This window comes from Pseudorasbora parva, chromosome 2, assembly GCF_024679245.1.
Source record: "Pseudorasbora parva isolate DD20220531a chromosome 2, ASM2467924v1, whole genome shotgun sequence".
NCBI classification, from domain to species: Eukaryota; Metazoa; Chordata; class Actinopteri; order Cypriniformes; family Gobionidae; genus Pseudorasbora; species Pseudorasbora parva.
This window is the reverse complement of record NC_090173.1, coordinates 44938111-44965830: the sequence shown is the minus strand read 5'-3', so window position 1 is coordinate 44965830 and position 27720 is coordinate 44938111. Positions and strand designations below refer to the sequence as shown.

The 27720-nt window shown below is 36.7% G+C and overlaps 1 protein-coding gene across 2 annotated transcripts in view; it reads left to right on the top strand.

Moving 5' to 3' along the window:
- Positions 1 to 26485, top strand: part of LOC137045063 (voltage-dependent T-type calcium channel subunit alpha-1H-like) — a 55442-nt gene extending 28957 nt beyond the window's left edge. The window contains exons 9-33 of one of the 2 annotated variants that reach the window (XM_067421532.1): positions 78 to 195; positions 928 to 1083; positions 2907 to 3251; positions 5654 to 5754; positions 5833 to 5950; positions 6042 to 6110; positions 6193 to 6374; positions 7440 to 7566; positions 7661 to 7786; positions 9226 to 9315; positions 9436 to 9649; positions 14558 to 14709; positions 14990 to 15099; positions 18309 to 18442; positions 18546 to 18616; positions 19040 to 19118; positions 19659 to 19780; positions 19861 to 20694; positions 21172 to 21261; positions 23846 to 23929; positions 24197 to 24307; positions 24628 to 24669; positions 25006 to 25073; positions 25248 to 25371; positions 26333 to 26485. In XM_067421532.1, the coding sequence (XP_067277633.1) occupies positions 78 to 195; positions 928 to 1083; positions 2907 to 3251; positions 5654 to 5754; positions 5833 to 5950; positions 6042 to 6110; positions 6193 to 6374; positions 7440 to 7566; positions 7661 to 7786; positions 9226 to 9315; positions 9436 to 9649; positions 14558 to 14709; positions 14990 to 15099; positions 18309 to 18442; positions 18546 to 18616; positions 19040 to 19118; positions 19659 to 19780; positions 19861 to 20694; positions 21172 to 21261; positions 23846 to 23929; positions 24197 to 24214 (3340 nt within the window). In that variant the 3' untranslated portion in view covers positions 24215 to 24307; positions 24628 to 24669; positions 25006 to 25073; positions 25248 to 25371; positions 26333 to 26485. Of the gene's footprint in view, positions 1 to 77; positions 196 to 927; positions 1084 to 2906; positions 3252 to 5653; positions 5755 to 5832; positions 5951 to 6041; positions 6111 to 6192; positions 6375 to 7439; positions 7567 to 7660; positions 7787 to 9225; positions 9316 to 9435; positions 9650 to 14557; positions 14710 to 14989; positions 15100 to 18308; positions 18443 to 18545; positions 18617 to 19039; positions 19119 to 19658; positions 19781 to 19860; positions 20695 to 21171; positions 21262 to 23845; positions 23930 to 24196; positions 24308 to 24617; positions 24670 to 25005; positions 25074 to 25247; positions 25372 to 26332 lie in introns of both variants that reach the window. The other variant, XM_067421525.1, reaches the window with a different exon arrangement.
- Positions 26486 to 27720: the final 1235 nt, after the last annotated feature.

The following is a 27720-nucleotide window of genomic DNA, read 5'->3' as shown; positions in this document are numbered from 1 at the left end:
TTTTTTTATGGAATGTAATTCTGCAGCAATTCACTTAAACATTTATATTTTTCATTTTTATTTGACTGTCAATGCAGCATTCTTGGAATGAATCTGTTTGGATGCAAATTCAACCTGAAGATGGAGAATGGAGACACCATTCCTCACAGGAAAAACTTTGATTCCCTGCTGTGGGCCATTGTCACTGTGTTTCAGGTCAGAACAGAAACGGTGCTAGCTGTACATAGATCTGTCTTCCTTACAATGAATAGAGTAGACATTTTTTCATACTGTGAAATATTGACTTATCAAAATGTAAAGTGTGTTGTAAATAATTACTTATTCTTGTCAGGTTAGGGTTATTTATGATTTTAGAAATATTTGCATATCCCATAAACCAATTTCTTAACTCCATATCTATATATTGAGCTAAAATAGTTGCTACTATGCAGTTCACTACAATGGAAAGTGTTTACATCAGCACAATTTTCTGAATTGCTGAACCTGCATTGTATCTTCCTACCACACACATTTACAGCTATTCTCAATAGATTATCGCAACACCATTTTGTGGTTAAAAAATACTTAATTTCTAGACTGGGAAAGCCAATTTCTTTCACTTCAGTAAGGAGCTGAACTCTGAGTCTGAATAGTTTGTACTGTATCATCACAAAACATTATTCAAATTGGAGCTATAGCATCAAATTTTGTATTATTTTCCCCACTGTAATTCAGATACAAGAAAACACATACAGAAAAAACATTGCTCTATTGCACATTTAATTAAAACATCCAACGTTTTTTTCCCCTCCTTTCTATATGCAAAGTGCTTCGAATACCCAGAAAAGCACTATATAAATATAACAAATTATTATTATTACTTTCTTTCATCCGCCATTCTCTGTTCTTTGGTGTTTATTAGACGAACTGTTTGTGTATGTATTTCAGATTCTGACCCAGGAAGACTGGAATGTGGTCCTGTATAATGGAATGGCTTCCACCTCACCATGGGCAGCTCTTTACTTTGTGGCTCTGATAACGTTTGGGAATTACGTTCTCTTTAACATCCTTGTGGCCATCTTAGTGGAGGGGTTTCAAGCTGAGGTATATATATATATAATTACAGCTTGCTCAGTTACAGTGTTTTGTTTATATTTCTTAATGCAGATAGTCTGGGGAGTTAAACTTCAATACTGCAGTCAACATAAGCCTTTTTATGCTCTACATTACAAAAAAAAATCTAAATGTACATCTTATAAACCAATATATCAACTCCACGTCTAAATCTACTGCTAAATACGTCGCTTATATGAAGCTTTGATTTATAGTCGAAAGTCTTTATATGCATTACTTCAGATTTACCTTAACAAGCATTAAAAGGTTTAGTAGCAAAATGGCTGCCTATGCAGTAGAAAGATGAATCCAAAAGAAATTAGACTCTCTAATCAGACCTGATTAGAGAAAACCTAAAGAAGGCTGACATCCTTGATCCTTCCTTTTGCCAAATAAGTAGGAAAACTTCACCACCCATAATGCACTGGGCATGTTGCTGTCCAAGGCCACTCGGGGATACAAAAGTGCCACAGACACAGAGACTTGCGGCATTGGCTCTGGCTTCAGCCAATTGTCTACGTACAACTTGCGTTTCAGAATAGAAACATTTACATTAAACATTATTTTGAATGCATGGGAATTCATTTCATGATCTTATTAGAGGGCACATTTGTCAGTCGAATATGTCACTGGGGCTGCTTTATTTCAGTAAAATGACTACTACATCAATACAAAGTCATCTAAAAATTAAAGGGTTAGTTCACCCAAAAAAGAAATGTCATTAATGACTCACCCTAATGTACGCTCCACACCCGTAAGACCTCCGTTCATCTTCGGAACACAGTTAAAGATATTTTATATTTAATCCAAGAGCGTATCCAAGTGTATGCACACTATACTGTCCATGTCCAGAAAGGGAATAAAAACATCATCACAGTAGTCCATATGTGACATCAGTTAGTTCATTAGAATCTCTTAAAGCATCAAAAATACATTTTGGTCCAAAAATTAAAAAAACTATGACTTTATTCAGCATTGGCTTCTCTTCCCTGTTTGTTTTCAAACATGAAATAAAGATTCAAATGGTTATGAATCAGCAGATTGATTCATGATTCTGATCGCATATCAAACTGCCAAACTACTCAAAATACGTGACACTGGCGATCCGAATCATGAATCAGTATAGTGTGCATACACTTGGATACGCTTGGGACTAAAAATAACATATCTTAAACTGTGTCTGAAGATGAACGGAGGTCTTACAGGTGTGGAACGACATTAGGGTGAGTCATTAATAACATCAATTTAATTTTTAGGTGAACTAAAACTTTAAGGACACTCGAAAGGAAACACAGCAATTTTGTCGTTTAGGAAATCAGCACTGTGATTGACATGACTAGTGTTAAAGGAACAGAACAGACAATAAAGTCAAACAAACAATTCAATCTTTAGAATCTGCTGTGAAGCGGAGTTTGCACTGAACTGGGAGGAAGCCACACCTTATTTTGGAGCTCCTACCCTGATTTGGATATCTTCAGGCTGCGGCTATACCCTTCTCCAGAATTTGAATTCTTAAGGATGCAGATTTTTCCACAAAATAAGTAGATGCTTTCTCCAGATAGTCTGGGGAGTTAAACTGCATTGCTTGATACAGTGCTGCAGTGGCCCATCTGTCATGCTGGGGACTGTGTGAATTGTTTGAACTTGTTATTAGTAGGTGTAAACCTCGAAAGGCTAAAACAAACAACCCTAACCAAAATATTTCGAACAGAGTATCAGGGCCCTGATAATACGGGCTGTAACAAGCAGTATGTGTAACATGGGCACTATAATGTAACATCTTACAAGGATAACATATTCTTTTACTATCTCAGACTAGCCCAAGAAGTTCTCCGTGCCACTCCAGTGACTCAGGCAGTAACTCGGGCAGCCGTAGATCCAGCTGGACAGGACAGGCGCCGAGTTTGAGAAGAAAGGACACGGCTGGAGACAGGGAATCTCTGCTCTCCGGGAAGGGCAGGGGGAGTTTTGAGGATGAGGACTTGGACAATATCAGTGGGGGCTTACTGCAGGATCCCAGCTCTCTAGATCCCCAGTTCCCCGTCTGCAGCTTTTGGGAAAAACACCTCGACTGGAATAGAAGAAGCCTGTACTTGCATACTGACCTGTCCAGCAACCTGAGCGAAGACGACTCCATGGCAGAAGAGCACATGGATGATGTAAGTCACGGCTTTACGCTGGATAATCACACCTGTCCTGTGCTGTTTATTACAGTCAGGCAGTGCTTATGACTTGTTTTTCAAAGATGTCTTCCCAGGAGTTTGTGTCTTGTGAGGAGATTAATTGGCATGCTGTAATTGATTCAGCGTGGTAGTTTGAAGACAGTAATTATTTTTCTTTGTTTGTGGAAAGTGACCTTTATTAGTGTCTGTGTGATGATATCTGTTCTCTCAAGAGTCTTGTCTTAAAATTGAGTTTTTCATGTGCTGTGAAATTAGCTGAACCAATAGAGCTACAATAAAGGCCCAAGTACATACAAACAACATACACAACTGGTCGAACGTCTGGACACACCTAAACATTCTGAACACTTTACAATAAGGTTTCATTTTTTAACATTAGTTAACTACTGTAGTTAACATGAACTAAGAATGAACAATACTTTTACACAGTATTTATTAATCTTAGTTAATGTTAATTTCAACATTTACTAATACATTATGGAAATCAAATGTTATATTTGTTAACATTAGTTAATGCCCCTTTTTAAGACAAAAAATGAAATAGATATTCTTATGAACTTTTTATTCATCAAAGAATCTTGAACAAAAATGTATAATGTTACCACAAAAATATTAAGCTGCACCATTGTTTTCAACATTGATAATAATAAGGAATGTTTCTTGAGCATCATTTTGGAATGATTTCTGACGAACCATGTGACACTAAAGACTGTAGTAATGATGCTGAAAAAATCTAATTTGCCATCACAGAAATAAATTACAATAAAATATAATCAAATAGAAAGCTGTTATTTTAAAGGGATAGTCCGCCCTAAAATAAAAATTAAGTAATTATTTACTCACCCTGGTGTTTATCTAATGCCGTAGGCGTACTTGCTTTTGCAGACCACAAAAGGAGAAGGATTTTTTTTTTTAAGTACCACTAATGCTCTTCCATATAATTTCAGAGAATAGTGACCAGCAACAAGCCTTTTTATAAAAATGCACAAGAATTACAGAATGATTCCATGCAACACATGCCATATTTTCCAAGTGTTCTGGTGGTATACAATAGCGCTTGGTGAAAACAATTAGAAATGTTATGTTTTTAATGATTCTCACTCATTTGTGAGACTCTCAAGGTATGTGAAATCAACATTAAGAAGAATGTGACATGAAATATAACCCATGTACTTCTAATCCGCTGTGTTTGTCAGGAAGTATCATGTCAAAGTGAATTGGAGCTTTAATAGTCTAATGAATGTGCGGTCGATCACAGAAGATAAAAAAAAAAGTGGTTTGTTTTTTCACCAACTCCTATTGTATACCCCCAGAAGGCTTGGAATATATCGCACGTGTTGCATGGAACCATTATGTGACACTTTTGCGTCTTTTATAAAAAGCTTGATTCTGGTCGCTATTCACTGCCATTATACTGTATGGACAACCACGTGTGGGACATTTAAAAAAAATAATTCTCAATTTTTGGTTTCGAAAAAGAAAGAAGAATTTAATTAGAACAACACCAGGGTGAGTAAGTGATAAATTAATTATAATTTTAGGGTGATCGATCCTTTTATTGTAATAATAATTAAAATATTATAACAATACAAATATTATCCCTATTATCACACCCCTATTTTACTTTTAAAAGTAAAATATTGCATTACTATACATTTAGAAAATGTTCTCCAACATTGGGCACTTTTTTTATTCACTATCTGGTCTAGCTTAACCATTTATTTTTATACACTTGACTTTAGATAAAAAAGTTTAAGATGATAAGAAACAATTGTGCCCAAACTTTGACCAGTTCTGTATTTCTGTGTTAGATGTGCAGGTTTATGTGTATGGCTATCACCAGATCAAGCTCAATTTAAGATTGAACATTGGTCTGGGGAGTCTGCTTAGTATTTTCTACTGCACAAAAGAAGTGATCAATGAGCATTATTCAAATGACTCTGTACACAATTGGTTAGTCCTTCAACCAATTAGACCAAAAAAGGCGTGATAAACTAGCATTATTCAAATGACTTTGTATGCGATATGATAGTTCTTTAAACAATCAGTCCACAAGAGGCGTGATCAATGGGCAACGACCCATCGATTCTCTATCCGTCATCGTGTTAAACCCGCCAGTAGCCAGGTGGATAAGCCAGTCTGTAATTGGTTCCTGCAAAAGTGTAACAGAAGCAGTAGAAATTAATGTACAGGTTTCCAGACTGAGTTGCTGGGCGAAATCAAATCGCCGGTAGATAAGGCTGGGTTTACCCAATCTACTAATGCTTTTAAGGAGGTTCTTATCTACTTTAAACACTTAAAACTCCTGGCAGTTTAGAGCTGTAGTAATTAGCCGTAGTTCTTGTTCAATTTGCTGACACCTCTCTCTCGTGTTACAGAGTTTCTGCCTCCGTCTCAAGAGGAGATTGGAAGCATATAAACCAAAGTGGTGTAAAAATCATGAGGACTGGTCCCTTTATCTGTTCTCTCCTCAGAGCAAGTAAGTATTTGCCATCTCCTAGCATCTGCTGAACAAAGGTTCACGTTCATGCCTGTAACTTGTATAATTCTTTCCTAGGTCTCGGATGATGTGTCAAAGGTTAATTTCTTACAAGATGTTTGATCACATAGTCTTGGTTTTTGTCGCCTTAAACTGCATAACCATTGCTATGGAAAGACCCACTATGCAGCCATCTGTAAGTTTGCTTATCTTTAATAGTCCATTTGTATCTATGCCTACTGGATGTATGAGACAGTATATAATGATGTTTTTTTTTTTCATTTCAGGAGCGACTGTTTCTCAGTGTCTCCAATTATATTTTCACTGGGATCTTTCTTGCTGAAATGACTGTAAAGGTATGATTTTTGATTTTCTTATATATAAAGAGTGCTCATTCCACAAAACAATTGTACAGATGTGATATGGCTTGTGTTAAAGGTGGTGGCCCTTGGCTTCTTCTCCGGGAAGGAGAGTTATCTAAAGAGCAACTGGAATGTTCTGGATGGGATCCTGGTCTTAGTCGCGCTCGTTGATATTCTGGTCTCTCTGGCTCAAGGTGGACACCAAATCTTTGGTATCCTGAGGGTTCTTCGCCTGCTAAGATCTCTTCGGCCGCTGAGGTGAGTCAGTGAAAGGTCACAACGTGCCTGTCTAAGGCGCAATCAATCAATGAAATCCGATACACAGTCATTGCTCCAGTTAGGAAATAAACTGAAGGTTAGTCATGTGGTTGCATTATGTGTATACTCTAAAAGCCCCTTCTCACTGATTCAACTAAAGCTTGACAAAATTAAAGGTCTTTGCACCGAATATCGAGTCCGATGTTTTTGCATGCGTTTTTTTGTATTCGTGATACGAAAAATTTGTCACGCACAGAGACCTTGCACACTGAGTCCGATGGGGATTAATAAATGCGTTATGGAAAAAAAATTCAAAACAAGACAGTGATGTCTAGTGAGGATGATTTGTTTGTCCTGAGGAGATTGGGTTTATCCACTCCTGCGATCACGTAGAGAAGTTTCTATCCAGCGGGATTATCCAGACCGACCGATTCAAAGTTTCAGTGTCAGTGGCTCAGTTTGATGCTTTGCTAGCGATACTGGAGTCACATTAAAAAGAAGACCACTAATTTCCGTGAATCAATTGATCCCGAACACCTGGCAGTATGTCTATGGATCCGAACACACACACACACACACACACACACACACACACACACACACACACACACACACACACACACACACACACACACACACACACACACACAGCTTTATAGAGACTGTGCTATAATTATAGCTGTGATATAATCAAATTTGTGGTATTTTTGCTAGAATAATATGTGTGGTGGCTCTGAGTTGTCAAAACGTCTCTCAAAATGCGTTTTTACGGATGTAAAATCGAACCTGTTCTGAATTTTTTTTGACGAAACTTTCGGAGGCAGTGTGCAAGCGTGATTGACATAACGTGAGGTCAAATTTATTTTTTGACGTGCGTAAATTTTGCATGCGAATTTCGGATTCAGTGTGCAAAGGCCTTAAGTCTATTTCAATTTATTTTAGAGGTAAGACCAAGCGGTGGTTTATTGATCTTAAAGGTCACCCAGTCTATTGTACCATTACAAAAATGTTACTGCAATCCAAACAGGTTGAAATAGGTTGTATCTTTACTTTTCACTTAAATAGAGTGATTAATCGTGCTCCTGGACTGAAGCTGGTGGTGGAAACCCTAATAAGATCCCTGAAGCCCATTGGGAACATTATTCTGATCTGCTGCGCCTTCTTCATTATCTTTGGCATTCTTGGAGTTCAGGTAATTGCTTCAGTTGCAACACACTACGTGCTTTTCAACAGAAATATGAGTTTGTTTGTTTTTTTGATAACAGTATTGATATTATCTATCACAGCTCTTCAAAGGAAAATTTTTCCATTGCGAAGGTTCCGACACCAACAACATCAACAATAAGGTTGATTGTGATGATGCAGGATACAAATGGACTCGAAGAAAGTACAACTTCGATGACTTGGGACAGGTAATTGTTATTCACTACACATTATTCATTGGTTTGACATACTGAAGCATAATAACCCTATTGGGGGAAAAAAATGGATATGCTGGTTAGGGAAGAGACCATTTGCAAAAACAGAACTATTTTATTAAATAATTCCCATTGGGTTGTTTTGATTAAGTAATAACAACTAACCTATATATATATATATATATATATATATATATATATATATATATATATATATATATATATATATATATATATATATATATATATATATATATATATATATATATATATATATATATATATATATATATATATATATATATATATATATATATATATATATATATATATATATATATATATATATATATATATATATATATATATATATATATATATAACAAGCTGCTTTAGCAAGGTTCCATGAAAAAAGTTTCAGCTTTTATGTTCCTTTTACGCCCCAAAGAAGATATCTTCGTTGAGTTCGTCAAAATTATCCATCCTCGATCCCTTTTAGTCATCTTTGAAGAAACTCAGACGAAACTTTTTTCAGCAAGCACAGCCTGTAACTGAGTGGAATACTGCACGCTGATTCACTGATTGACAGACTTAACAAGTTGTGTTCACAAAAAACAAGGGTGCTTGTCGGTTTCTGCTGTAGAACGTGAACTTGTCATGCCTTGATTGTGGACAATACTGGATTTTGTTACAAAACGCGTTTAGGGGTCAGAACGTGCTATATATGTAAGGGATAATGTACACCCAGCCGGTTGTTTTCGCAGAATAAACCCAGACAGAGTGATCAGGATCTTGCATCACTCTGAAGGGGTTTATTCTGCGATAACAACCGGCTGGGTGTACATTATCCCGCTTATTACATGGCTACTAGTCTCAAATAAAAAATATTTTCTTGAGATTAAATATTTTATTAGCTCTTCCGCAAGCTTCCGCGAAGAAAAACAGTTCCAACCTGCTTTAAGCCTTTATCTATTGCTGCTAAATGTTGAAAATGAATGCTGAAAGGGTTAGTTCACCCAAAAATGTAACCAAGCCTATGATTTACTCACCCTCAAGTTATCGTAGGTGTATATGACATTCATCTTTCAGACAAATACAATCGGAGTTATATTTAAAAAAGTCCAGGCTAACGTTAATCCAAGCAGTAGTTGTAGCTGAAAAATGCACAAAAAAAAAATGCAGCTGTCCGTCAAATAACGTGCTCAACACAGCTCTGATGGGTTAATAGAGCCTTCTGATTCAAATTGATGCATTTGTGTAAGAAAAAGATCCATATTTAAAACTTTATAAAAGTTTTACCTTTTTGTTTTTATAGGACCTCCAGTCAGAAAACGTTTATTTAATATTATATAAACGTAATTTGTTTGAAATTATCCTGAGACTGTCACTATGAACAAATAAAGATTTTTCTGATTACTGTCTCTCTTCCACAGGCTCTCATGTCACTGTTCATCCTCTCCTGTAAGGATGGATGGGTCGATATAATGTATGATGGGTTGGATGCTGTCGGGGTGGATCAGCAGGTTTGGATCTGCTTTGCTCATTTTAGCTGTTGCTGTTTCAGTATTTTTAAATTCACATGACTTTTCTAATTTGTCATATGATGGATGTGTCCTCCATCTTCCCGCCCTTCACTCCTGCAGCCTCAACGAAATCACAACCCCTGGATGCTCCTCTACTTCCTCTCTTTCATGCTGCTCGTCAGCTTTTTTGTGCTGAACATGTTTGTGGGAGTTTTGGTGGAGAACTTCCACAAGTGTCGTCAGGACCAGAAGGAAGAGGAGGCACGTCTGCGTGAGGAGAAGAGGCAGAAACTGCTGGAGAAAAAGCGCAGGAGTAAGGAGAATTGCGGGTCTGGTCGGTAGTCTATTTTTCTGAGCACTGCCTGCTTCCAGAGCCTGAGAGATAAAGCTAGAGAATTTTTTTAAAGGCAGAAGCAGTCATAAGGCTGAGTAAATAAATTAAATTAAATTAAAAAAACGTGCACATTTTGGCACAAATCTAAAGTCAGCCTTGGATTGTGATGGACTGCAGCATGCTCCTGCATGACAAGCCAACAGAGGAAGTTTGCGCAGTGCATATGGGGTCAGCGTCAAGATCGTATCCTGCTATGATAATATAGTGTGGTCAGATAATAGAAGACCATTTTAGTTTAAATAGAAGACCAAACCAGAACTAATTAGGACTGTTTATTTAACGTGTTCATTTTCCTACACTGTAAACAAATTATTTAGAAAAAGTTACCTGGTTGCCTTAAAATTTTGAGTTCATTGAAATTAAAATTTTGAGTTAATACAGTGAACATTTTTTGAGATTCGACAACCTTTATTAAAATATTATTAAGAGATGTTGTAAGCATATTGGGTAATTGTGTGTTTCATTTCTGATGACGCAGTGAAACATGCCAAATAGTGCTATTTTCATGATTTATCACATTTTTTATGTGGTTCAGATACATTAATGTTTTGAGTTTCTATTTATTAAACACATTTCCTTCATTTTATCAACTCAATTTTTTTATTTGAATAAACTCAACATTTAAAGGCAACCAGGTTACTTACTTTTTTAAAGCTACACTGTGTAACTTTTTTAGTTTATTCTTAGCTAAAAACACTTAGTTCTTTCAAAAATATGTGTGCTCATTAAAGTATATTTACTTCTTTCAAATAATAAAGTATTTTCTTAAGTTTATAATATGCCATTGAAAATACATACGGGTGAGGGGTTCGAATGCTGGTCACCATGTTGCCCCTCCATCTTGAAAGTACATTAGCCAAAGAGGGACATACCCGTAAATTCAAGCTTCGCTTTTTCCACATTTTAACACTCGATGGCAGTCATGAACGAGGTCGAACTGGAAGCCATGTTAATCTTGGACTAAATTGGCCACCGTAGGAGTTAAAACGAAATCGGAATTGAGAGGAACAGAAACTAATATTCACTGGATGGTCATATACCTTTTCACCGCTAGATGGGGGAAAATATCACACAGTGTAGCTTTAAGTTAAACCAACAAAAACCAACACAAAATTTTACAGTGTACCATCAGAGCAATTCAAGATTGTAATACCAATCTTGAGTGTGTAGAGTCATCACACCTCAATAAACCAAACTTACTGAGAACAGGCAGAACAAAGTGAGCAAGAAGCCATTTGCACATTTGTGCATGCAAAAGCAGTTTTCAAAGATTGCACATTTGAAACTTGAAAAATTGCTTTTAATACAATGGAATCATAGCACAATATGTAACACAATGGCCAAAGATGTCAGTCTCTATGTGAACTTAGACCAAGAGTGCATCCTGTTTGAATGGCCCCCTGTGTCACTGTTTAAAACTGTTTGGGGTTGGTGAGATTTGATGTTTTTGAAAAGAAGTCTTTTATGCTCACCAAGGCTACATTTATTTGATTAGAAATGGTAATACTGGGAAATACTATTACACTTTCTGTTGGAAAATATAATGTATTCCTTCTTCATTGTCACATGATCCTTCAGAAATCATTATAAAGAAACATTACTGATTGTTATCAATGTTGAAAAATATTTTTGTGGAAACCATGAAAGAAAATTCAGGATTATTTGATGAATAGAAAGTAAAACTTTTATAATGTTACAAATTCCTTTGAACTGTCACTTTTATTCAGTTTAGTGCATCCTTGATGAATACAAGTATTTCTTCTACTACTGACCCCAAACCTTTAAACAGTAGTGTATATCAGACAGATTGACAAATCGACATGGGGTGGGGGGATGTGTGCACTGAACTCAGACATATGTAAGTCGAGAGATAAGAAATGGTTAGTTGGCTATGGTCTGGCTGTCTGTCTTAATCAGTTTGGCACACTGAAGGCACTATTAGGGCTGTCTGGTTCACTTCTGCAAGCATTAAGGACTCTGAGAATGCAGGCCATGATTTTACGTGACTAAACAGATAAATGTGAAGAAGTGCTTTCTTTGTTTAAGCACCATAACCGCCAGGATGAAGCTTCCTGATAAATGATCTTTAGCATAAAAGCTGACATTTTATCTATTTTTGTCACACTTGGCTTCTCTAGCCTTTTCTGCAGTCAGGGGATTAATCGTGTATGTGAGTTTGACTTATAGTACTCATAGCTGAGTCCATAGCAGTTGAGTTTTATTTCCCTGGATCTATTCAAAGAGCCCCTCAATGCATTCATCTGGGATAGATTAAAGGACATCTCATAAAACAGTCCTCACAACACAGAGTGGGCAGGGTAGGAAAGAAAAGGTGGCAAATATTTGAATACATGGTGTTTCTTCAACTTTGGCCATGTGGAACAAAAGAACACATCTTGGAGAACACATTTGTCATATTATGCTTTTTTTAATCAAGTATTGAAAATCCTTACCATATCTCAAGTTATGTATTCAGTTTTAAACTGTAATGTAAATAACATTTTAATTAAAATGGCATATTCATTTAACTTTGTTTAGGCTAATTAAATGGCTAGCATTGAATGCATCCTAAATACAATTAAATGAATAATTTAATTGGAAAATATTATGCTCATATACCTAAATGTGAGATATACCTAAATGTTAATTATATACTCAGTATTATTTGTTAAGATGCTCACATTTGGGACACAAATAAGTTGAAGAAACATCCCTATATACAACATATCCAAATAACATCTGTAGATCTGTCCATTATCCACACTGTAAACCCTAATGTTGTCTTTACTTAAACAAATCAAGTAAACTTGACTAAATATTACTAGTTTAGTCTAAAAACTCAGTCATATAAGTTAGTATAACTTATTAACCTACAAAATGCATAAACTTAAGATTTCAAGTTGTATGAACTCAAAATCATAAGTAATTAAAATAGCTCACTCTGGTCTTGCTTTGATGTGATTGGCCATGCAAAGAGTTCTGTCTAGCAACAAGAGAACGAATTCACTGATTGGAGGACATTTCCAAAAGGCGGTCCTTTTCGCCTCACCTGTTGCTTGTTGCTGATTCAAATTAAGATGGAGACTTTTTCATTGTGTGCAATCTTAAATTCGGTAAGTAAAAATTTGTAAGTTACTAAACCTAACAATAATACGTGAACTAACTTATAACCAGATTGACTTTATTTCTGTTTTAATGAAAATAATAGTTTTGTTGGAAGTCACCATGATGGAGATAAGTGTCTGCTTTAGTTGGGCTCTTGACAAATGATAATGTAATATTAGTGTTTCTCTGGCTGCTTTGTGTTTGTGAGACACATATGTTAAGAAACAAAAAGCCAAGAGAAAATATCATCAAGTGGTGTTGTTTATTCATTGATGATGATAATAACATCATCAAGTATAGGCAGAATTCCTGATCTTGTGCAGAGTCCAATGCTTTGGATGTCAAAGCAGTTATTAATAGTTTTGAAATATTAATAATACTAGAATCTTCACTATTGTGCTAATGTAATTTTTTTTTTTTATGTGCACAAAATGTTTAAATCTATGGCATTAGTTAGACACATACACACATCACTAATCTGCGTATGAATCTCTACAATGGTGACAAAACTTTTTACAATGGTGAAAAAATCTGATAAACAGATCAACTCTGAACATAAAACAAGCTACAAAAACATCAGAACAAAACAGCAAAAGTAACAGCAAATAGTAAGAATTCAAAGAAAATTGGTCACAATTCAGACACATAATTTATTCATGCCACAATGCATGTTGGGACCAATGGGGAAGTTTTGATTGGTTGTACCCAGCATGGTGTACTGAACTGGTGTAGCCAGTTTGGTGAACTTAACAATTTAAGTACAGTGAAAGTGAGCACCAAGTTAAGTAAACTTAAATATTCAAGTTTTAGGAGACTCCATTACTCAATTGAATTGAGGGAATCACTTTCCTCAAATCATTTGAGTATTCTCAACTTATTAGGGTTTACAGTGCAGCCTCACATGGAATCTGCTCCCACAGAAAGCTCAGTGGATTGCCTCAAAATGAAAATATACCACTTTTGCGCTCATTTACGAAATATTTTGGATAATTTGCTAATAAAGCATTTAACTATCATTAAAAGAACAGTATGTTCAGCTTAACTCATTTTATATTCTGCAGAATTCATCAGATTTTCCTCAAATTCAGAGCTGAAAATGTGGAAGACATTCACAGATTCCATCTTGGCTTGCCATTATCCCATCATATTCAAAGACAAGCTGTTTCTGTGTGCAACTATAAAAGACTTTTAAGGTGGCCATGAGTGTGGTATCTGCTAGGGAGAGATGTTTCATGTTAATGTTATGCTCTACCTGCATGTTTAACTCAGATATTCAGTAGCTCAAAAGGCTTCTCTCTTGGCATATGGTATTTACCTTTAAACATGCATTTATGGCAGACTCAGAAAGATGGATTCAAACTCAAATCAATTTTACGGTTGCTGTCATGTCCAATATATCACACACAGTACTACTAATCGATAAACAGTCACCTCTGAGCTCTCCTTGGTAAACACTCAATATGACCCAGTCACCGGTGCTAGTCCTTTCATATGTTCTCCCACACACTGCCATATTTACAACCGCATGTTCACCAAAGCAGCATGCTTGAAATCCATGAAGGCACAAGTGCTGCATGAGAGGACTGTAAACGGAGAGCACAGTGATGGCAAGATAAAGTTCTGGTCCTCTCTGCAGCAGTCGTCCCCTCACACCCAGTGCCTTTTGCATCATTGATTTGGTTTATCTGTATTTACCCTGCAATAACTGTTCTGTGCTGTCTGTCTGTGTGACTGTATCAACAGAGGCCCAGGAGAGACCGTACTATACAGATTACTCTCCAGCCCGGCTCTACATCCACAAACTATGTACCAACCACTACCTGGATGTCTTCATCACCTGCATCATCGGCATCAACATGATCACCATGTCTGTTGAGCATTTCAATCAGCCCCTGGTGAGTCTGGGATCACATCTTGATTATTTTTTTTATCTAATGTTGCATATCTTAACCGTTGCATAAAGTTGCATTTAATCATTTGGGACCTAAAGTGGCAAACTTATTTTTGTCAAATATTTTGCTTGGAAAGTGTTTGTGCTCATCTTTAAAATAAATAACACCTGCAATTTATAAAAAAAATTATATTTGTGCATTATTAAATGTGTTTTAAGTGTCAATATGCTACTTTATTATACTACATTAAAACTGATGAAATCTTTGCTCCTATCTCTCACAGTACCTTGAAGAGGCATTGAAATACTGCAACTATGCCTTTACCGTTGTCTTTGTTATTGAGGCTTTGCTCAAACTTGTGGCATTCGGTTTTCAGAGATTCTTCAAGGACAGGTATTGTTGCCTTTATGGCTCTAATGTAAATACCCTGTAAATAAGTTTAAAAATGGAGGCATGTATGGATAGAAGAATAAGTTTCTAGATGTAAAATCAGTATTCACGAGTGCTTATAGGGTGCACTTTATGGTATTACAGTATTATACTGGCCATACTGCACATTATATTCTCATTACCATTTTATTTTTTTACTAAGCCATCTTATTCTAATCCTGATACTAAAGTACATTTAAGGAGGTCTATGAGGAATCGTGTCCCCTCACCATAGACTCTCTTTGTGCAGTGGATAAACTTGTTTACTTAGATAACTAGTCATGCAGTAATTTGCAAGTGCTTAACCCAAAAAAGTTAAAGGGATATTTCACCTAAAAAAGGAAATTAAAAAAAAAAAAAGGTGTTCCAAACATGTATGAATTTCTGTCTTCTGCTGAACACAAAATATATTTTGAAGAATATAGGGAACTATACCCCCATATAGTTGGGGGTATAGTTGAACCTGGCCAAATTTGCCCATTGGCCTCTGTCCTTCATGGCCTCCTAATCATCCCCCTCTCCTGATTGGCTTCATCACTCTGTCTCCTCTCACCAATCAGCTGGTGTGTGGTAAGCGTTCTGGCGCAATATGGCTGCCGTCGCATCATTCAGGTGGATGCTGCACATTGGTGGTGGTTGAGGAGATTCCCCCCGTCAATGTAAAGCGCTTTGAGTGCCTTGAAAAGTGCTATATAAATCGAACACATTATTATTATTATTAAACAGTTGATGAACCCCACTGACTTCCATAGTAAGGGAAAAAATACGATGGAAGTAAATGGGGTCCATCAACTGTTTGGTTACCGACATTCTTTAAAATATAATATTTTGTAGAAGAAACAAATTCATACTCAAGTTCAAGTTCAAAGTCATCAAATTCAAGTTTGGACCAACTTGAAGGTGAGCAATGATGGCAGAACTTTTATTTTTGGGTGAATTATTTCTTTAATTAAAGACTCCATCAGCTTTATGTAGCGCAAAACATATGTTTATTTTTATTCAGAGATGGAGTGCACTGATTATTGAATCAAGCCAACAAAGACATGAGGTCAATGCATGACTGACTGTTACTCAGATCAGACAGAAAATATGTCCATCAAAATATGTGTACTTTAAGAGTTAGTTCAACCAAAATTGACGAATGTCATCATTTACTCACCCTAATGTCATTCCAAACTCCTAAGACTTTCATTCATGTTCGAATGTATTTTAATGAAACCAGAGAGATTTCTGCCCCTCCGTTGACAGTCCATGCAACTACGACTTTGTCACATCAAGAAGTTTATAAAAAGATTGTAAAATAAATCTATATATATATATATATACTATTAAAAAACTAGTAGGCTAAATCGTGCGCACAATTTACTATTTCATTCCCTCAATTTTGTAAATAGTGCACAAGTTTTACTAATTTGTTCCCTCCATTTGCTAAATCGTACACAAGAATGATAATTATAAAGATAACAATGAAGATATAGTTTTAAAAAAATATTTTCATAGTAAAATAAAAGACCTGCCAGTGTTTGGTTCCAAAAAGCAGCCGAGGACGTCTTTTGTTGCTCTCACAACAGCTGCAACAAGAGTGCTGTGTGGTGCAGATATACAAAATGTTGAGAAAGAGAAATTGGCTCTTGCGTTGGCTTTGGAAGTTAACAGGGAGGAGAATGTCGGTTCACAACGATATGTATGGGTACATGACATTATACTGAAAACTGACAAGCTCCAGTTGGATGATGTGCGGTTTGTGGCATATTTTAGGCTAAACAAAATATGTTTCTACCGGCACCTTCTCCATTTTTCTTGTTGTTATGGAAACGAGTCAGGTCTTGCTACTCGTATGCCATTTGTCAGCTGTCAAAAAGGTGCTTGACGTAGGGCGTTTGTATCAGAAAAGTTGAACTTTTGTCAACTTGAAATGACGCTCTAAGCTGCAGAAAAAGACATTGGCATTGGCAACTTTTTTGAAAACACGGTTTACTGCATAGGATTATAATTTAAAACTTCTAAAAAAGGCTTCAAGTGTGAACGCCCAAGGGTGCTTTCAGACTTGGTTCGATTACCTGTTCTGAACTTGAATTCGATTGCTCACCCTGCCCCCGCTACAGTGTTCTCATGTTATTTGGGCCTGAACCGCGTTACAATTGCATCAGCAAATCTGTAGCTGTTTACCCCTCCTGTTGCATAGTAGCGACGACGCAAGAGAAGGCAGCAAACTGCATAACAGTACTCACCCCTCTTTTATATTTTGCCTTTTGAACTTTTGGCTTTGTTTTCAAAGCATCAGCACATAACAGCTCTTGCATCTATCTGCCGTGAATGTATGTGCCAAAGAGAATGCCAAAGAGCACAGGAGTCTAGCAGAAATTAGATATACATTCTCTGCTTTCAGTGAGTCAGTCACGCTTGTCAGGAAAGTGAGTGAGAAGAACACAGACGAACACAGTGTTATCAAATGAATCGCACATCATCAATAGCGGTTCACTTCTATGATTTTAGTACATTTGCGTTCATATGAGCAGTGAATTGTACCGGAGTTTACATGAACCGTATCCCCAATGACCCTTTTTATGCGGACTTGGACGGTTTGTGGGCGCACATCCCAGTTTTGAGAACAGTGTTCACATCATTGCAAATGAATTGAACTCTGATGTCAATCGCACCAAAAGTGCTAGTGTGAAAGCACCCTAAAATTACAATATCCATATCTGCAGTTTTTTTTTGAGCCAATATTCTGAATATAACTGCAATAACAACACCTAATCAAGTATTTCAACCCTAAATGTAATTATGTATACAGTATTATCACAAGACAACTTCACTAACCTCTCTAAACACATTGTAAAACACCTTTGTAATTAAGCGTGACAGTGTGATTAAGTCATGTTTTAATATGTGGTGTCTGATGTCATGTGTAGGTATTGTGATGAATCATTTGTTTCAGTTAAAAGAAACATGCTAAATTAAAAGGGGTTATGATCCCTGTTGTTTGTCATGAATCCCACATTAGCACTTGTACAGGTGCAATCATCCGTATGTTGTTGTATTTACAATATGCTTATGAATCTGTACGGTTTGTTTGCTCAGCTTGCTTAATGTTCAGACGCCGATTAGATAAATGACACTCGTTGCTGGATGTCGTATTTTAACTGTATGATGTTTTAATGTGTTGGCAGATGGAACCAGCTGGATCTAGCCATAGTCCTGCTCTCCATCATTGGCATCACACTGGAGGAGATCAAGATGAATTCAGCGCTGCCAATCAACCCCACCATCATCCGCATCATGAGGGTGCTAAGGATAGCTAGAGGTACTGCAGTCTTTTAGCTTCGTATTTTTTTCACAAACCATACAAAATGTATTTGTATGGTCTGTTATAAATGGATGTGTTTTTCTGCGCTTTTGCCCAACAGTATTGAAGCTTCTGAAGATGGCTACAGGCATGAGAGCCCTGTTGGACACAATAAAGCAAGCTTTACCACAGGTACCTAATTTTGTGGGGGGGTTTATATTCCTTCATTGTTAATTCATCATTTATTAATCTATTAATTAATCAAAATATTTTTTGATTTTAAAATATGTATTTTATTATACATTTATATTCTATTGATTTATTTATGTAAATATGTTTATCATTATATTGTCTTATCATTATATATATATAGTTTATATCAGAGACAGAATATTTTTACTATATAAAGTATGCTGTTGTCGTGTTGTGTGTATGTGAATTTGTTTTAGAAAGATGTATAGGTACTGCACAATTGCATTTGTTTGGCTTCTTGTGTAGATGTAAAACATAAGGGAGGACAGAGATAAGTTGGAGATAAAGTATCTCTAACACAATTCTACTCCCCATGATTGATTGTTTAATAACATACTGTGATAATGCACTTCCTCTCTTTAGGTGGGAGATCTGGGCTTGCTGTTTATTCTCTTCTACTTTATTTATGCGGCACTTGGCGTGGAGCTTTTTGGAAAACTAGGTCAGTGATGCAACCCTGCCCACTGTTCAAACTGAGCTCTGACACTCTTATTTTTAGGTCAGAAATACTTCAATTTGGCCCCCATGGGAATGTTTCTCTCAGTTTTAGGGCTCTAAATTAGCTCTCCTTAAACTACAGTACTGTCATAATGGAAGAAGCTAAATTAGCGCTGATCTTTAGAGTTTGCTTCTGCAATGGTAGCATTTTTGTGAGATAGCCTCTAGGCTCAAAGAGAAATTTCTATGCTACTTATATCCCTGCGAGAGGCCTCTAGAACACAAATGACAGGATTATTCTTTCTCTTAAAGGGCAAGCACTCTAATTACTTTCATTAGCCTTCAACATTAAAATCAATGCTAATTATTGTGTCAGACATGTCTGGGGGCGTGTCTGCAGCTCATTTGCTTCTTTAATGATAATACAGAGGACCCTGTCAGGTTACCTTCATTTTTAGCAACACATTCAGTGATGATGCTTTTTGTGAGATGTTTAAAAATGTTTGACTCTTGTTATACTATGTCTACCAATATTTTTATCTAGAATGCTCTGACCGCTATCCATGTGAAGGACTTAGTCGACACGCCACATTTGAGAACTTTGGGATGGCCTTTTTAACATTATTCAGAGTGTCGACGGGGGATAACTGGAGTGGCATAATGAAGGTACTACAGTGCAGTAGAGGTTTTTCAATGGGTTTCACCTTCAGGTGCAGGTTTGTCATTAACATGTTGCATATGTACAGGACACTCTGCGAGATTGCCCTTCATCTGAGGAATGCTTCACTTATCTGCCTGTGATCTCCCCCATCTACTTTGTCACCTTTGTGCTGATGGCTCAGTTAGTGTTGGTTAATGTGGTGGTGGCCGTATTGATGAAACACCTGGAGGACAGCAATAAGGAGGCTAAAGATGCGGAAATGGACGCTGTGATTGAGATGGAGATGATAAGGGATCGGCGTCTCAGCAACGTCTCAGCAGGGAGTTCTTCAGGGCCTGAAGAAGATGCGGAAATGGACGCTGTGATTGAGATGGAGGTGATAAGGGATCGGCGTCTCAGCAACGTCTCAGCAGGGAGTTCTTCAGGGCCTGAAGAAGATGCGGAAATGGACGCTGTGATTGAGATGGAGATGATAAGGGATTGGCATCTCAGCAGCGTCTCAGCAGGGAGTTCTTCAGGGCCTGAAGAAGATGCGGAAATGGACGCTGTGATTGAGATGGAGATGATAAGTGATTGGCATCTCAGCAGCGTCTCAACAGGGAGTTCTTCAGGGCCTGAAGAAGATGCGGAAATGGACGCTGTGATTGAGATGGAGATGATAAGTGATTGGCATCTCAGCAGCGTCTCAACAGGGAGTTCTTCAGGGCCTGAAGAAGATGCGGAAATGGACGCTGTGATTGAGATGGAGATGATAAGGGATTGGCATCTCAGCAGCGTCTCAACAGGGAGTTCTTCAGGGCCTGAAGAAGATGCGGAAATGGACGCTGTGATTGAGATGGAGATGACAAGGGATCGGCGTCTCAGCAACGTCTCAGCAGGGAGTTCTTCAGGGCCTGAAGTCAGAGAAACTTATGTAGAGGTGGGTAGTAATGAATTACGTTTACTTCGTTAAAGTATATTTTCAGTCTCTTACTAGGGGATCATCATATTTTGGCATCAAAAAGTTTGAAAACCCCTTGTATAATGAATTGGTCATAGTATACAAAACTTGTCCAATTTGTTTTAGTTTGTTTAGTTTAGTTTTGCACTTTCTGTGCACCATTAACTCTATAAGGAGCCGCCTGAGCTGCAGGCAACAGAATTGCATTCGTGTTTTATTGGGTGCTGAGTTGTCACAATACAAAGAAAATATGCTGAGGCGATGTGGACAGTGAGAAGTGGGGCTCTACGGGGAAGCCAGGAACCATTTGTTACCTCTCATGGGCTGCTCTGGCAAGGAGTATATTTGCTTTGTCAACTGCGGTGAGCTGGTGAATAAACCTGGCAAGCTTGGCTCTAGATGTTTGTGAGTTTATGTGTGAGGGCAAAAGCCGAGTAATACATTTCTCTTACACAGGATGAGGGGTGCAAAGGAGGGGATGCCAGTGACAGCTACATGTTTCACCCTGTGAGGTCAGCCACCGGAGGAAGTGGAGACCTGCCAAGGGTATCGATAAAAAGAATTAATAATTAAACGCATGGATTGAATTAAACGCATGGATTTGGTCTCTTTTAAAAGGTGACACTCTGAGGTTTGTTCCTAAACTGTCAAAATCACTGTAAGTCTTACTGGTATTGAGTAATATAATTTTGAACTCACTGAAAAATGTAAAAAAAATATTCTGCCTACTTTTTTTTTGTAAGATGCCTGCAGATAACTATAGCTGGTAGCTATTAGCTGGAAAACACAATGGGATCACAGTCTGAAGCCTTACCAAACCCAATTTCAAATTTAATATTAATACCTCATAAAATGAGTGTTTTACACCTGTTTATCTAAATGCAGTGCCGTTTCTAGGCATAGGCAAACTAGGCAGTCGCCTAGGGCGCCAACAAGATGTTTTAGTTATTTCATATATATTTTATTATTAATATTTCGTAATTTTGCTATTTCGAGGCATTATGTTTAGTTGCGATTATTAGAGTGAAATCGCCATGTGATAGTGGCTCTGCTGTAATGAAATGAGATCATGTAGAGGGCGGCAGGGAACGTCGTCATCCGTGCTTTAGTTTCATCATCATGAAGAGGTCAAAGCCATCAGGGGCTCAGTATAGTAAAAAGCAAAAAGAGGAAATATAAAAGAGAAAGCGAAATATACAGGTATGTTAGCCTACTTATTGGTTACTTGTTCTCTACTAAGCTGGTCGCTCTATCATAACGCTGAGCAAAACATTACACTTAATATTAGTACTGGACGGACCACACGCCATGCTCATTTTAGGTGCAGAACATTATAGCAGTTCATTTGAATAAAAAAAAAACATTACATCAGAGATAGCTGTTTAGTGTAAATTAATCAAGTAATACTGTCATAACCATAGGCGTCACTAGGCCCTTTTTTAATGAACTTATGCCTCCCCTCAGCCCCCCCTAAAAAAATATGTGATTAACCTTTAAAACATTGCAAAAAGCGAACAAAAAGCGAAGCTACGGCTTCGTCCCGTCTTTTAGTCTTTGTGTCACTGTGTTCTTCAATCCGCAGCGGCGCCGAGTGACATGGTTTTCAAGCTATTGTTATCTAATTTTTTGGCCTTCAGAACATCTTAAAATACACATAATAGATCATAGAAATCAACATTTTCTCAGGGGAGCATGACCCCAAACCCCCCTAACATTTGTGATCTCATTGATAATAAACCTGGCTACATATGGCCATGAAATAATGAAGTCATATTTACTAAAAAAAAAATCTTGGGGGGGGTGCAAGATATGAATCTTGCCTAGGGTGCCAGAAAGGCTAGAAACGGCCCTATATATATATATATATATATATATATATATATATATATGGGCACTGAATATGCCCATATATATATAATATATGAGCATATTCAGTGAGTATATATATATATATATACACCAAAATTATTTTTTATTTTGTGGTGTTCACTTCCATAGATTTGCAAACATTTTTATTTTTTTATATAATTAGGATGCAACATTAACCATATTATTATGTTAGATGCACAATAGTCACATATGGCAATAAAACTGACAAAATGCATGAATCTTGTTTGGTAGGCCTATAACAAAAACAAAAAAGGCTGGTTCAGTTGTGTGCTATCTATCTTTAACACGATCGCTTGGGGTGGGAAATATGACCAACATCTTAAAAGTAAACCACAGCAATAAGCAATTGCTTAATATAAGTAAAAGGTTTTCAAGTAATTACTAGGGGTGTAACGATACGCGTATTCGTGTTGAACCGTTCGGTACGAGGCTTTCGGTTCGGTACGCGGTACGCATTATGTACCGAACGGTTCTTGGTCTAATTAATTAGATTTGGAAAATAAAAAAGTATGTAAAATATAATATGCGTTCAACAAGGAAGCCGAAAACGACGTAACAGGCAATGCCCCTGACTAAGAGAAAAAAACAAAAAACTAATATTTTTTAGACTGCTCAGTCAGGTGCTCGCTTACTCAGTACACGCTGAACGCTCATTGCAAAATGGCTATTGCGTTTAACAGACCAGAAATAGAAGATCCTCCAATAACCAACAGGTCTGGTGTGTTGGTGAACTTTGTATTCTTTGTAAGCTATGATGGTGTTGGCAAGAGTGATGGCAGTGGCGCCTCCAGACATTTTTCATAGGGGTGGCCAGATGGGGCCACTTAAAATCTTGGGGTGGCACACCAAAACTAGAAACCATAATTTCAGAATTGTATTCTACTGGTGTAGTAAACCGGCCTGAAGCACGTCACGACACATGATCCGCGTCGTCTTTTACTAAAAAATATTTTTTTACTTATTTACTTACCAGTAGTCTTCGTCTTCTAACGTTAACTTCTTTTGAAATTGTTGACTGACGGGCATGCGCTGACCTGTTGCTGTCTGAGCGTGCAAAGTTTATTAATAACACTAACCAATTTCTGTAGTTTTCACAGCATTATTACTGTAAAATGAGCAAATACTTACTGTAGAACCTGTATACAGCATGTTGCTGTAGATCTGCAAAGCATCATGGTCTTTTTTCAATGGCGGGTAAATTCTACAGTATTTTTTTTCTCTCCTGTGAATCACAATACAGCATTTTCTAGAAGATTTTTTTTTTCAGCCAAGGAAAGCTACGAGAAAGCTTCCCCACTTTCATCCGAATTTTTACTTCAGAAAGGTAACATAATGCATAATGACTCTTGTAAAGTCAACTATTTGTTCAACTTTAAGAGTGCACTGAGAGAGAAAAGAGTAATGAGCGGCACACTTTCTAGTAAACTCGTCTCATGCTGTGTGTGCATTTTATAATTTTATTTCCACAAATATTTCTGCATGATTTCGATATATTTTCTAGTCTGGCAACATTTGATAACGTCATTAATTTATAGAAGGATAGTATTGTTAAATAAAAATTAAATTGTGTATGTGATCTCTTTTGGTGCAGATACGTCACATAATGTGATCGCTTTTTTTCCTGTCACCACATGCGCGTGAGGCAGTGAGCCAAAGCCTGCCGACTCTCGACGGTCTCGAGCTGAAAGCAAACGCAGCTGAGGTATGTACGTTAGGCCTAACTTAACATATTTTTCATAGTGATTAATCATGATTTTTCTGAATGGAACCCCCCAGAAACGAGATTGGTAAAATGCTATTTAAACTTGTGGGAGCATGCATGGGCTGTACTGTATTAAGATTTGTCTTATCCGGCAACATTACATTTTTAACGTCTTTAATTTGATTAAAGACTAACGTTAGCATTAGGAAATGACATTCATTTAAAATGGTGAATTTTTTTGTATTTATTGGCGCGGTAGCCGTTTAATAATCTCTCGTTTCCTTTCTCTTGCTTGCTGTTGCCGCCTGAGGAATCATCAGACATTGAAGTTAAGCGGGCCGAGAAAACGCAGCCAGCTAGAGGTAACGTTATCTGTTAAGCTACGTTACTTAACATATTCTTAATAATTTCATGATTTTTCTGAACTTAATTGCCTTCAAGCTGCAGAAACTATAACGTTAGATTGTTAATAGAGTGCCATTCCCGACTTTTGGGAGCATATATTGTATTAATATTTGTCTTATCTGGCGAAATTACATTTATAACGTCTTTTATTTTATTAAATAGTAGCTACGTTAGCTTTAAATAAAAAAATATTTGAAATTGTAATTTTTTACAGTATTGCCACACACTTTCTCTTATGAATATTGAACTTGTGATTTCTAAAAGTGTTTTTTCGTTTTATTTTGTGTTAAAAGGAACTTCCACCCAAGCAAACGCTGAGGCTCAGAATTCCTGCCAAACACTCCCAGACTCATCATGCTCGGTAAGATCCAAGCAATCGACATACACAATAGATGCCAATATTAAGGGTTACTTCACATATAAAGCATCTTGCACTTACATTCCAAAAATCTCTAGTAGTTACTGATCCAATAGAAAAAAAAGAGGTATTTTTTCTTGGATAGGGTACTGAATAGCCTAATGTTTTTATTTTCAGATTCTTTGTCAGAATTAACCCAGAGCACAGCGAGTGCAATTCAAAGGTCCAGATTAGCAGACAAACTGGGAAGGTGGTCAACAGGGACTTCATTGAGTATGACTGGCAGAACAACTAATTCCAGGTGAGACTTTTAATTGTTACCTTGAATACCTTGAAATGGTGATTGAAAGTCCGGGGTGGCCAGCAACTTGTCTATTAAAGGGATAGTTCACTTTAAAATTTATTCTCAAGTTGTTTCAACCCTGTATGAATTTCTTTCTTCTGCTGACCACAAAAGAGGATATTTTGAAGAACATCGGTAACCAAACAGTTAACTGGAGCCAGTGACTTCCATAGTAGGAAAAAAAAATACTATGGAAGTCACTGGCTCCAGTTAACTGTTTGGTTACCGACATTCTTCAAAATATCCTCTTTTGTGTTCAGCAGAAGAAAGAAATTCATACAGATTTGAAACAACTTGAGGTTGAGTATATGATAATAGCATTTTCATTTTAAAGTGAACTATCCCTTTAGGCCTGCCAAGCATCATTTTCAAATCAGGCAGTTTTACAGCGTCAACACAAGGTGATTCAACAACACTGACATGAAAAACAGGAGGAACATTGTGTGACAACACCAGCCAGTTAGAATACTTTTCCATTCAGAACTCACAAACATAAATTTCACTGTTGTATCACTAACTGCAAACATGGTATTGTGGCAGAAATGTGGGATATTCATGTACAATTTTATAATATTCATGTAGACAGTCATTAAATATTAAAGTAATGGCAAATGACAGAAACCAATTCTGTCTAATAAGAGTCGAGTTGCAACTCCATAATAATATTTACATTTTATCTTTTAAAAATAGGTTGTTATTTTTACAGATGTTACAGTTTGTGTTAACGAAAATAAATTTACATTTTACATCTTTTTTAAAGCTATAAAAAAAAAATATCAGCCCCGGGGGATGCTACTCCACAAACCACCAACAAAGCATATAAAAAATACTAATATTGATTTAAAACTTTGTGTATTTCATCAACCCATCTGTCTTACTTTTAAACTTTTACATTAATAATGAATTTCTTCTTCTACAGGGTAGAAGACTCAAGCCCAGGAAGTCCAGGTCAAGTTTTAAAAGAATAATAGTTATGGAAAAAAAACATTATTGGAGAAAAACAATATTCAGTTTTGAAATCCTTCTGTTTTTAAAGGGATAGTTCACCCAAAAATTTAAATTGTGTCATCATTTACTCACCCTCAACCTGTATAAATTTCTTTCTTTTGCTAAACACAAAGAAAGATATTTTGTAGAATGCTGTTAACCAGACAGTTGATGGGTCCCATTGACTTCCTTAGTATTTTTTTTTCTACTACGGAAGTCAATGGGACCCACCAACTGTCTGGTTAACAGCATTCTACAAAATATCTTTCTTTGTGTTTAGCAAAAGAAAGAAATTTATACAGGTTGAGGGTGAGTAAATGATGACACAATTAAACATTTTGGGTGAACTATCCCTTTAAATCATTTAATTTTTATAGATTTGTAATTTTACCCAAACATTTGAATACATATTGATTGTTTTGTTTGCTCAAAAAAGTGCTGAAATGAAATAAATTGTTCACAGAGAAATGTTAACTTATTGAAAAAAATGTATATGTTCAGAAAATATATAGATTTGAAATCCTGCTGTTTTTAAACCATTAAATTGTTATACATTTGTAATTTTATCAAAACATTTTAATAAATATTGATTTTGTTTGTTCAGAAAAGTGTTTTTTGTATGTTCAGAAAAGTGATGAAATTAAAAATGTACAGAAAAATTGTAACATTGAAAAAAATTATGCTATACTATTTTTGTAATACATTTTTTTAATTAAAGAAGAAAAGAAAAAGTGCGGCGCGGGACGTGCTTGCGCTGCCTGACTCTGACCTGAAGCGCGCGAACACGCACATGCACACACACACGCACGCACGCACGCACGCACGCACACACCTTTCAGACAGCTTGCTTTCACAATTATTGTTTGGGTTTGAATGGTCAAAAATATGTAAATGCACGATCTGGCGAGTATTCAGGTAAACACAGTCAGATATGTCTTTAGTAAACATATACAGTTGAGGTTGAGGTAATGAAAGTAGTGCAGGTCTCAATCCAGACCTAATATTCTGTGTCATTAATGTTAATCAAACAATGAAACTGTAAGGCTGAAAGAACTAGTAAATGCTGAAATGTCTAAATGAGGACTCTCTGAGAAAATAAAGGAAATTAACATCTGAACTGTCCCTCGCACACCACTGGAGACACAAGTCCCTCTCCCCCAATTCCTTCCCTCTCTCATGCTGAGATCACTGAAAATACACACGAAATCTCTCTCTTACAATGTCAATCCACACGATACAGTATTATATGTGTTTGATATCATTTGAAATGTCTCAGTGCGACTGTTACAAAAAACTCATCCCCACAGAAGTTAATCAAAA